Here is a 12,849-nt window from a genome sequence, read left to right on the forward strand (position 1 = left end):
GTAACTTGGTTACTCAAACTGTAAAAAAAACATAGTAAGAAAGCTTTAACCTGCAGCTATCCTCATCCTACACTCTGATATGGTTGCTTGTCTGACTTCATGGACCTGTGGAATATATCACCGTCACACACACACTACACCTGTGTGTCTTGGGTCTGTCTTGGATTCTGAGAGAAAAATACAAAGTCGGTTCATCAACAAAGTGTCTGTCATCTGTCTTTTAATCTCGCCAAACTATATGAAGCATAACAAGTAATTGTAGACATAACTTAAAGTGGCAGTAGACAAGTTTTTTGCACAATGTAATGAATATAGAATAATGACAGACAGGTTTAGATTGGTTTCCTTTCCGCTTACATTACATGTTGATATCATTGAGGGCGTGGAGAGGGAAGTTGGGAAATATGGATAGTGCCAAAGGACAATTGAAGGGAGAGTGGGTGGAGGCAGATAACAATACTGGTTCCGTAAATCTACATGTGGCCTGAGTTTCTATACAAGTTGGTTTGAATCTCAACGGTTTCCTTATTTACTATACAAGGAAATGAATGTAAAACTTGCAAAAAATTTTTTTTTAACTGAGTATATGCAGCTAAACGGAGGTAAGGCATAGTCAGTTTGCAAAAAAATACATTTAAATTCAATCTAGCATAAATGCAGTGGCAAGCCTTAGAAGTGAGGAATGCTGTTAGGCTACTTATTATAGGGTGGGACGGACAGACAGACAGGTTGAAAGCCTCACTGCAGAGTCAGAATAATTTCCTCATTACATTTCACTTCACTACACTTTGTCATAGCAGTTATGGTTTCAAGTGTCTTGTCCAGTCCCGTGTGTGTTCTGTGTGTGATCCTGCTCCCAGCTGTATGGGGTGAGTTTTATTTAGCAGTTTTTTCTACTTATCTTAACGTACTTCCTCATATGCAGACAGCCACAAAATGAAACAGGTATAACCCAGAGTCAAGTTAAATCAGTTAATAAGTTAATAGATGCCATAGTTTCCTGACTACTACTTTGATTTCACTTCTCAATGACACTTGCTTTGAGCTCGTATGTACATGCAGGTTTAACTAGTTTAGCTGTTTATTCTTATCAGCTCATGTTGTAGCTGTAACTCTTTAATCTCTCCCCCCTCTTCACCACAACCCTGTGTTTTATGTTACAGCTGGTTATTGTAGCAGCTTTGTGGACACAGATGGCTACCAACATCTTGCGGAGCAATGTGGCTCCAGGTACTGCTGTGGAAACTGCAAAAGAAAATACTGCTGCAGTGACAGGATATACTATTTCAGTCAAGCAAAACAAGAACGCTGTCAAGGAAGGTGAGCTTTTGTTTTGCACCGGTGTTTAAAAAAACAAAAAAAGGTACAGGATAAGAAACAATATTTATTTAAACTCTTTAATGCATGCATTGAAGGAACTGCAGGATTTACATTTCACTGGAACTTTACCTTGTATGATGTGACAAATAAATCGGTCGATTGATCAGCATTTAAAGAAATTTGACTAGCTTTTTCTTCCCCCCAGTTATCCTAGCCATAAGAAAACCAACCGCACTGCTATAATTCTGGGAAGCATCATAGGGGCTGGTTTGCCCATTCTCTTCTGTGTGGGTCTCATCACCTGCTGTGTGGCTCCTTGCTGCTTGTGCTACAAGAAGTGCCGAAAAGGACACAACAGAAATCCCCAAAGTAGGTGACATATTTTTGGTTTCAGTTTAGTTTTTTTGTTTAATTTTATGAACCGTATGTGCAAATGATCAAAGGAAAGTGAATTTTGTTATTATAACCAGGCACTCTCAGCAAGGCGAATGTTGAACCTTTCTCTCAAACAAAAACACAATCTTTTGTTTCACTATATATTTTGTGTGTATGTATTTGTATGTCATCATTTTTCTCAATCAGTAAACAAATCACAGAGTATTATTACCTTTATTTTCAAACCAAACTCCATCTATGACTTTACCTACAGCTGCGAGATTCGTCACCACCGTAGTCAATGTGCCCCAGCAGCCACTCGCCCCCTCCGGATACCAGCCGTCCTACCCAGGCTACCAGCCCGTACCTGCCCAGCCTGGATATGGAGGCCTGCCCAACCCTACAGCCCCACCATCATACATTGAAGCCAGTAAGTTAAGTTTAGCAGTGGCTGGCACATTTCAGACTGAATCAATCTGAGAGGATTAAACAGGTGTAGCAGGCTTGGTCACCCAGCCGTCCATGCTAATCCAGCTGGATGTTAAGTATCAGTTTGTATTGTGATTTACTATAGATTTTATGTTTTATTATCATCTTATTCCCATTTACAAATTAGTGTTTTTTCTGAGAGCAATAACGATTACATTTTTTTTGCTTTTTGACATGTTTTTAAAGATTTACATCTTCAGGAGGAATATGGGCAACAGACGGGATAGGGTAGTCTGATATGTTGACAACAACACACATAAAGAATAACACCAGCATTATGCTTTGACTACTCTTATTACTTATAACATAAATAAAGAATGGGAAAGCATTACAATGTTTCAGGAACAACAAACCAAATATGTTCCAATAACATACAAATGTGTTTTTTTTTCTTCCATTTTAGTCAATCCAGTTGCAATACCTCCAGGGCTGCCGATGCTCCCCTTCCCCGGTCAGCCTTATGCACCACCACCACCTCATACAGATGAATTTGCACCACTGCCCTACAACCCCTCTTATGGTCCAAATCCCTAAACATGTTTGAAAACCGTGGTTTCTACACCATTTCCACAGGAATGTTAAATGTGAGGATGACATTGTGTTACAATTTAGTCGATATTTATTCTGAGAATTCTGTATTCATTCACATTTTCAGTTTATTCTTGAGATACTGAGGAGTTTTGGGATTTCCTTCTGATAAGAAACTGTGGTGTCATGAGAACTATTCTGAAACTCTATTGAAAATGCTAAGCCTTTAACTACCACAAGAGGTCGCCTCTGCCCTGCTTTTATTTTGTGAAGAAAAGAGAAACAATGTAATACTGCGTGCTGGAGCTACCAGGTCTTGTTATCGAGCACTGTTGTTTAACATGCAAGACAATAACCCTATGACTTTGTTTGGTCTCATTATGATTAAGCATACTTCACGCAGAGATCAAAGATTCAAATCACAGGTATTGTATTTAACCACTTGATGTAAATGACACATGTTTGGTTGTTCTTGTTCAATTTTAGGGATGACTGAAGACCATAAACTATCACTGGGTCATCATCTGATACCTTTTTAATTACTGTAATATGAGTTTTTATTTACTTTATGATGTTTTGACTCTATACTCAGCAACACACTGAGTGTCCTTTTAATACATTTAATATTTATTTTCCAATAATTTTGAATTTTTCAAAGCATTGTGAGAAGTTGTGATTGGTCACTATTTTCAGAATTCTTACAAACCAATTGATTAATTAATTGAGAAAATAATCAGCAGATTAATCCATAATGAAGTGAATCATTAGTTGCAGTCCTGTTCAAAAAAATAATAATTAGCTCCACCTAAACTAACTAAAATAGTAAAATCCAGATTTTCCAGTAAAAATAATTAATAGTAATAAAGTAAAAGTGATATAATGTATAGGCCTAAAAGTTACAGTCAGGGGGAATTGTTTTGCATGGAATACTTTTACTTAATACTTTTAAGTACATTTTCCTGATTATACTTACATACTTTTACTTAAGTAACATTTTCAATGCAGGGTCTTTTATGCAGCATTTTTACAGTGTTTTTTTTTTGTACTCTTACTTGAGTAAAGGATCTGAATACTTCCTCCAGCACTGGCAGGTTTGAACTGATGATTTGTTGCACTGTGTTGAAAAAGATGGTTGTTTGTCTTTTTGCTGTCTCCAGTGAGGAGTGATTTGTTGCAGCAGGGTGTTTGCATGTGATGATGATGGTTGTATGCAGTAATGCATCTCTTCAATGGAGAACTGTGGTAGCTTGCTTGCTTCTTAAACCCTCTTACAATGAAATCAGTGTTTGATTAAAAAATCCATAATGTTGTAGCTAAATATTAATACCTACAGTCTGACAAAACCACTGTGCTCAGTTTAGCCTCTTCCTTTGAGACCATGTTCAGTGGCGTGCTTCCATTTAATCCCATAATAACCAGCACCACTCCCTCTTATAGCATCACACACGATCCATTAATCAATACAGTAATAGTGCTGACTGCGGCTGTCTCAGTCATCGAAGTGACTATAACAGGAAAAATGACTGTATGTACTGCTCCCTGCTTGCCGTCTAAAATAAGATCTCTCCTTGAAGTGTGGTTCAGACTGCTAATGAGCACTTCGCCAGTGTCATGGACGATGTGGCAGATAATCTTTACAGCCAATGTTCTCCTCCTCTCCATCTCTTTCTTCTCTCTTTCCCTTTCTTCCGTCCTTCCCTCTGCAGATGCTTTGTTCTGTCTGAAGGCATTCTTATCTGGCCTCCTGCCCGAGCTGCCATTAAGATGTTTTCAGCATTGTTTCGACATCCCACACCATTCCTTTCTTTTTCTTCTGCTCTCTGGAATCCTTCTGGTACTTATATCTCAAATCGGAGCTGACTGGCACATGGACAACAGACAGGGGGGCACACTATGTTATTGGATATCAGAAATCAACTTTTTTTTAAATCAGGTTTTAGATATTCTTTCAGCACACTGAATCACTGAGCTGTGTGTGGGAGCAACTGCTGACAAACTCCCCATGGCGTGCTCTCGCTCAGGCCAAGATGCTCTAAAGAGATACAGCATGCCAAACTTTCCCACATGCTTGGAAAACACAAACAGACTTGACAGCATTATTTATGTTTCAACATTTTGTTATCTGTTATCTGTCACCAAAGATGTGTGACGACAAGTTTTTAACATTTATATTTGCTATTTTTACATATTTTCCATCACAAAAGATAAATGTCAACAAATTTCCAGTTAAGGTACAAAAAACTGAACTATTAGTTGGTGGCTCAAGGGACGGCAAGGTCGGTTGATTTGTTTGGTCACTTTGGTCCAGACTGAAATCAATCATCCATCCAATGTCATCAACTATTGCCATGCAATTTTCCTACAGACATTCGTTGTCCCCAGAGGATGAATCCAACCGACTTTGTTGACTTTTAGCGCCACCAGCAGGTTGACATTTTGTAGTTTTTAGTAAAATGTCTCGACAACTATTGGATGGATTTCCATGAAATTTAGTAGGCCTACAGACATTCTTGTCTCCCTTAGGATGATTTTTCGTGATGCCCTGACTTGTCATTTACCACCATTGTAAAGTCAAAATGTAGCTGTGTCCAATACTTTGGTTTATGGCTAAACACATACCAAAGTAAAAACATTCCCACTAGCCTTAGCTGTACGTTGTATTTAGTGCTAATTAGTAAATGTAAGCATGCTAAAAAGTGACACTAAGATGGTGAACATGGTTAACATTATACCAGCTAAATGTTAGCATTGCCATTGGGCGCATGTTAGCAGTCAGACATTAGCATTTAGCTCAAAGTACAGCCTTACAGAGTTGCTAGCATGGCTGTAACTGTTAGTCTTGTAATAAAAATATGGTCTGTGTCATCAGAGGGAATGCTACTGGAGATCAACCTCAGAGCCAACAATAGATAGGGTTATATATAGCCAAAATGTAAAATATCTTATTCTGAACTTGTAGATACACTCAGTTGCCTGTGAGTTTGGTTGTTAGCTAACACTGATGCAGTCTACAACAGTCCTGCAGTAAGGATGTAGCTTGTGGTAGGCTACTGTTGAACTATATTTCATTATACAGAGAGGTGTCTCTGTGATTTAGCCTATCCCCATTGATTTGAGTGTATAGTGAAAGCTCATCTGTTTTAAATACCACATATGGGCAGCAGGGGGCAGAGAGTGTTTGACACCAGAAGCTGGTTCACGATGCCAGCCAGATCACATGAGAGGAATTCAGTCTCATCCTTTCAGTAACCTGGTGTGATGGAGACATTGATGATAGTGCCCAGAGACACTAATCTTATGTCAGTTTTAATCCTCCTTCATGTGCAAGTTTTGTTAAGAAGCTTTGTGGCCTCTTTGTCAACGCTCAAAGCCAACTTCTGAGATGAATTTTAAGGCAATGAAATCACACAGACAAAGTCCACAACATGTTTTAGTCAGCTGACGACTCCATTTCAATTTTAGAATATACTAAGTAATTGCAAAAACTTGGCAGGGATGTTGTAGGACTGTATTAGATTGTACAGGTGTACCTAATAAAGTGTCCACTGTGTGTATATTCCATACAAAACTCCACAGAAGTTGTGTGTTGGCGGTGTAAAAAGGAAAAGTGCATTTTCACTTGTCGTCGTCTGGCAGTGTGTTCCAACCTCGTCAATAAAAATATAAATATTTGTGTCTTAATTTTGATATTCTGCTATCACCTCTCCTGTATGATCAAGTCAGACCTGTGGGATAAGTTCAAAACTAAATGTATTCATCTTGCACTTTGAGCTTTTAGATTGTAAATATGAATTCCTACCTATAAAACCTCACTCGCCGAATAATATCTAAAGTCAAACAAATGTTTTCATCCAAAATCACATCCTAACTAGGAAGGTGACACACAGACGTATTTAACTTTCTGAGTGCAACTGCTGTGTGTGTGTGAGGTTTATTATGCGGAACAGTTGAGGTGACACACTGACAGCTGCACACAGAGAAACAGAAATCAGCTGTTGTTCATTATGTTGTTTGTTTGAGCTACTCTTTTTTCTTTCATTGGGGTAAAGCACTTCAATCAGTGAATAAATAAAATCACACTTGATGTGCTTTTTTGATTCTTGCAATTTTCCTGATTATGTCTCATTGCTCCGTCACAGCACATCTCTCCTACTCTTCCTTTCTAGAAGAGCTAAAGGTCTGTAATAAACTTTCCTGGGTCACTGTGCACATTTAGGCCCCTTTTGTCTCCCATTCATAGCAGATCGAGTCAGACGTCAAGGCTTTTAAGGTCGGAGTATAAGGAAAAAACCTTCAGATTTTTCATCTGTCTGGCTTTGAAACTTTCAAGCTAGTATCTCAGGCTTTTCCCCTTGATATGCTCCTCAGATCTACAAGCACCTGCAGCAACGAGTGGCCATCGTAAGAGGCACTTTGTGCCGTGTGAACTTAACAGATAAAACAGTCTGCTGTCTTTTCACCCCCCCCCTCTCTCTATTCAATAGCCTCCAAGTATCTTGACAACCTTGCCTGGTATTTTGGCAGCAGTCCCTTGAGTGTTGATGTCAGCTGAGAGAGGGGAGGGAGGAACAGAAAGAGTGAGGGGAGGGGGAGGAGTGAGCGGGCTATTCAAGGCACTTGTCCTCTGTCTCCCTCTGAGCATAGAGGAGGGGGAGGCGCACATGCATTGAGAGAAACACACTCACACACATTTCCTCAGCCTGCTCTTCAGACTGACAGCAGCAAACGGAGTTGAGAGGCAGCACGTTAGATCGAGGGAGGAAGAGAAAGAGGATTGGAAACAAGGGAGGCATCCACAGAGGAGAGGAGACTACAGGATTCTTCACTTTTATCACTCTGGGAGCCATAAAAGGATTCTCCTCTGCACTCTTCTTAAACTGAACTTGCTCTGCTGCTGAGAGGACCTGCACCCTGCGATGGAAGCCCTGGTGGGACATGGGAACACTGTCTCCCTCTCATCTTGCTCCTCTCATCGGCGGACTACTCTCCTCTGGGCTCTGTTGACCCTTTCGAGCCAAGTGTGGGGATTTAACCTGGATACTACTCACACACTGCATAAGTTGGGAGACCATGGCACCTTTTTTGGCTTCTCTCTTGCACTTCACCAGCAGCTTACGCCAGAGCCTCAGAGCTGGTGAGTGGGTGAATGCGGCACTGAGCGTGTGCGCTGTGTGTCCTTTTTGACTTTTCTGTTTCACCTCACATACTCAGTTTAAATGTGTATCAGGCTATCCCATATCTGCACCTGCTCCTCATGCATAAATGTTCACTATACCATGAATTTAAAAGAAATGTGTGAAGTTAAAAGCTGCTGCAGTCAGTGTTTCTATGCTGCACCATTTCTCAGATTTGCTAAATCATTGTTACACTCATAACTCTGAACTGGGTGGAGGAGTTTTAGCATGTTTATGTGCATCGTCTTAAGCAAGTGCAGCCTGAGCTCTGACTTAATAGACGATGATTTATAGTAAGTGGTGAGTGGATGAGAGTAGCTTGTGCTGAATCAGCTGGCAGTCGTTTCTCAAGAGCAGAGCAGGTCTGATTCTGACTTCACAGATGGAAATACTAATGTGTCCTTTAGTGTGTAGGGTTGTGTGTGTATATGTGTGTGCATGGATGAGATCTGTGTGAGGATGTTTGTTCTCTGATGTGTTTGCCAACAGCTGTTTTGCTGTGTCTTTCAGTGTGACTGGAACAGTCATAAGCCTGTGTCGTCCTCCAGTAATCATGAATTATATCAGCAGATCTGCTTGTAAATCTTTCAAATGGTTTACTCTGACGATTAATAGGAGACGGCATTCATTTACCTTGTGAGGTTGCGATTATTGTTTCATCTGATGAGGTGCCAGAGAGAATAGTTTTTAAAAATATCTATAAGATAGAGGTGGTGGTGACCGAGTGGTCTAGTCTAGTCTATACCCCTGAGCAAGGTACTTAACCCCGAGTTGCTCCAGGGTCGTCCCTGTAGTTAGTTCACTCTGGATAAGAGCGTCTGCTAAATGACCTGTGATAATGTAATAATAGAGGTCTGTTGACAAAATCAGTTGGCACAGATATAACCATCCTAAACATTCCTGTAAGTTTACAACTTCAGAGGTTTTTGTTAAACTTTTCCATTTAACGGTGCATCAAAAGAGCTACAGGAGTAAGACTTAAAAACAATGCACAGAAATATGATCCATAAATATAACAAGTAGTGGGAGAAGTAAATAGTGCTACAATGTAAATATACTCTATTACAATTACATTTGAATCCTAGTACTGAAACATTTTGGATGAAGTTGTTTCATTTGTTGTGCAGATAAATGACCCCTGTGAGTTTTATACTGTACATTACTAACTTTGCAAAGGAGTTTATGTTTTCGGTTCTGATTATTTGTTTGTCTGTTTGTTGCAGAAAAACAACTTGACAATGTTCATGTAAGTTGGTGGAAGAGCGTAGCATGGGCGATGGAAAAACACATTATAACAATAATACATTTAGGAGCGGATCTAAATCACAGGGCGGATAAACAAATTATTTGTTAACATTGCAAGATAGGGCACATGTCCTTAGCAGAGGTCTCTGAGAGCCCTTCTAGTTTTATATTGTAGTATTGGATTGATAATGCTTCCCCTGCTGTAGTTGGTTATGGTAGAACTACTTCTCATATACCTTTGGTTGATGATATTTTATAAAAACAATGTACAATTATTTCTCTGCATTATAAGTAAATGTGTTAAGTAAAAAGTACATATTTCCCCTTAAAATGGAAATACTTGAGATACTTCAAACCTAAGTATTACACTTAATTACTTTCCACCCCTGGATATAACACATACGAGGGAGTTTATTTACTACAGGTCCATGTTTCGAAGCTCCATTTTTAACCGTTGGCTCCTTAGTTTACTGGAGCTGGAGTCTCCCTGTCGCCTGGTAAGACCAGCGCAACCTTTACTATCTAAAGAGCCATTTGGCCCAAATAAGATTTGTCTGGAGCCGCAAAACATATTTGATAACACAGCTTATAGATTTAATATATAGTTATACTATATTTGTTGCATTTATGAAATTACAGAATGACAATAAAAGAAACTGTTGCTATGTTCAGCTGTTTCAACAAAAGGAAAACACCAAACTCTTTTGAAGAGAAGGAAGAAATACAGTGGTATGTTCAGGCCTACTTGAATAAATGTTGAATAAAATAGAAGGAATATAATATAAAAATACACAAAACAATATAACATACAATATAAAAATGATATTAATAAAAAGGTAGCCCACTTTGAAATAAAAAAAAACGTATAGCTGCAGCCTAATATCTTAAAAAGAGCCAGTTTGTATTTAATTATGTGCGTTTCAGTGTGTTTTCATCCACATGGAGGTGGTGATCATTTCTTTGGCTTTTAAACACACAACAGCCTCACAAATGTCCCACAAAATGTCTGAGCCGCAGGTTGCAGACCCCAGGACCTGGGGAATGACATCAGCATTCACACATAGACAGTCAGACCGAGAGTCGTGCTCACTGTCCAGCAGCATTCCGGGAACTTATTTTAAAAAGTGACTATGTGCTGGAAGTATTTTATCCCTTACTACCGAGGCTCGTTTCAAAGTGCAACAGAGAGAAGACTCCTGAGAAAATGCCCATGCTGCAGCAGTGGAGTTAGTGCCAGGAGGAGACAGTCAATAAACTGACACGATGTGCTGATGTGATGCATCTACTGGAAGAGCGTGAGATGAATAATGCTGTTTCCAGTAAGCTGTGACATCACACCCAATGTCTGCATAGATTACCTTAGAATGATTTCACACCCGTTTACTGTATCTTGACATGACTTGCAGTTTATCCAGGAGTTTTAGAAATTCTGAGGTTATTATTTTTCGATTTCCCAAAAAATAATAAGATAATAAAAGTAGTCCTGTTTTCAGCTTTGTGTCTGATAATCCAAAGTGGTTTAGAGTGAGAAGTAGGAGATTTTTTCCCCAGCCTATTTTGGCCACTTAGTAACAGCAGAAGCAAGTTGTGAACAATATCGTCAAATCATCACCTTATAAATTGGAGTTATGGAGTTAAATTGACTTCAGCCGCTTTAAGTTTACCTTAAAAATTCAAAGTAATAAAATGTGACCTGACCAATAACTCTGCACACAGCCAGGAATAGACATATGTTGGGGATACAATTCAAATCCTTGTATTTATTTGCATAAAAGTAAATATCCACAAATGTAGTACGTTCATTTTGCCTGTTCCTCAAGAACCAATCAGACATCATGACCTCAGAGTCCTCACTGGTACGTCCCTGATGACTTGATGATGGTTTCATCAGCACTGTGGACTGTAGGAGCTCAAAACATTTGATGTTATTCCACTCTCAGTTAGAGAAATGTATTATTCAGATAGCAACAGAGCAATTATCTTTCCTGCCTGAATAGTACTTTATGATAGTGCCCTCTCTGTGTTATTGCAGAGTTTAGTTTCCAACGTGCACCCTATATCATCTCTGCTCTTCTGGTATACTGTCTTGAAACAATTTGCCTCAAACTTACCGTAATTAGATGCTTCTGACTCATTTCTCTCTTTATATTACGATGGTTTGGGTTACTGTCGCCTGTGGCCATACTGGGTTGTCCTCATTGTGGGTTGTGCCACTGAATTCAATGGTGATAGTGATATTACTGCTTTGATGCTCTGTTCTGTGCTTACTCATGGCTGTATGACACAATCCATCACGTTAAAGTGCGAATAGAAATCAGCTTAGTCATACTGTCACACTTGTGCAGTTTCACCTGCTCTGGTTTTGGAGTTGGTCAGTTTATTGGAGTTTTTTTCTCTCAAGCATTAGAGTAGTTGTGTGTATATCTTTCAAAGGCAGGATCATACACTATGAGTGCACAGACATTTGGCTTCAGATACAGCTGGCAGGTTTATGGAATGACTGTCTTTTTGTTCAGTTTTACAGTTTCTCTTCAGTACAGGCTACTGGCTGCCCCCAAACCCTACAGCTCCTTTTCAATATGGCCTCAAAGGTCACCCCATGTGACACAATGGTCTCATACTGACTGTGCTGTAAGGAGATCCTGTTCAGTGGCATGTCGGGAGGAAGTCAAAAAATGCCATAAGAGCATTGATCTTGCTTTCCAGACTTATGTTAACTTTTCTATATTATCTCTACTGGGTTTTTGTTGTCCTGAAGGCACCACACTGTATTTAAGGGGCTTCTGCTGCTGCTGCTGATGCCAGACAGAGGATGAGAGGAGAGGGTATTTCAGTCTGAGTTATGTTCAGTCAGTTATGTGTGCGTCTGCTATTTATACTGCTATGAGAAGTGCTTCCGCTAATAGTTTAGTGCCCGGTGAAGAAAGGAAGCCCCCTGAGCTTTATCCCGCCCCTCCCAATCTCCCTGAAATCAGTTACTGCATGTTTTAATAGTTAGTCTGCCAAACAGCATATCGCCTAATGCTGCCGTCACATGATAGGAAACGTTCTCTGCGCTCACCGTGAGGTCGGGTGAGAACAGCTAGTTAGTTTTGGTAATATGGTTACCTCCCCTGCTTGCCTGGGCATTATCTAATTAGCTGCGTTTTGAAAGGTCAGCGGCAATCGAGGTCAAGTTAAAAGAAAATAGGTTGTAAAAGCAAATGTGGTAATAATGTAATTAAATGCTGTGTAGGTGCATGATAGTGACTTACATTGTACCTGATAACACTTACTTATTAAAAACAAAGTACAGTTGAGGCTGATGGGGGTGTCAGTGGTTTTGCAGAGATATGTCTCTATGAACGGTTAATGGATCACTACTTATTACAATTAGTCCTGAGGGGAACATGAATTTAGCCTACCAAATTTCATGGCATTTCACTTAAAATCATAAATGTCAACTTCATGGTGGTGCTAGATTAATAGTCGGGGATATTAAGATGCATCCTCTGGGGACATTGAATGTTTCCTGGCAGTCCGTCCAATAGTGGTTGAGAGTGGTGGACCGACAAACTGACCCTCAGGGACATTCCTAGAGACGTCTCTATTCGGGGTCAGCATCAATATACTTAGAACAAACCCACGACAGTATGTTATAGCATGAAGCAGTCGGCATATATAAAGGTTTAGCTCACTGCCTTATAAATCATACTGTACCCATCATTTAAGATGGAAA

General features: G+C 39.7%; 2 protein-coding genes across 2 annotated transcripts in view; both read left to right on the forward strand.

The window, feature by feature from the left end:
- The first annotated feature begins 586 nt into the window (after positions 1 to 586).
- LOC115007729 (protein shisa-5-like) lies at positions 587 to 3,672 on the forward strand. Its single transcript, XM_029430684.1, has 5 exons — positions 587 to 602; positions 1,164 to 1,320; positions 1,526 to 1,689; positions 1,970 to 2,125; positions 2,588 to 3,672. The coding sequence occupies exons 1-5, from the start codon at positions 587 to 589 to the stop codon at positions 2,716 to 2,718; spliced, it is 624 nt and encodes a 207-aa protein (XP_029286544.1). The 3' UTR covers positions 2,719 to 3,672.
- Positions 3,673 to 7,394: 3,722 nt separating this feature from the next.
- The window catches only part of itga7 (integrin, alpha 7), a 33,371-nt gene continuing 27,916 nt past the window's right edge, over positions 7,395 to 12,849 (forward strand). The window contains exon 1 of the mRNA XM_029430685.1: positions 7,395 to 7,846. Within this exon, the coding sequence (XP_029286545.1) occupies positions 7,629 to 7,846 (218 nt within the window). The 5' untranslated portion in view covers positions 7,395 to 7,628. The remainder of the gene's footprint in view (positions 7,847 to 12,849) is intronic.

The sequence above is a fragment of the Cottoperca gobio genome, chromosome 5 (genome assembly GCF_900634415.1).
Source record: "Cottoperca gobio chromosome 5, fCotGob3.1, whole genome shotgun sequence".
Classification (NCBI taxonomy): domain Eukaryota; kingdom Metazoa; phylum Chordata; class Actinopteri; order Perciformes; family Bovichtidae; genus Cottoperca; species Cottoperca gobio.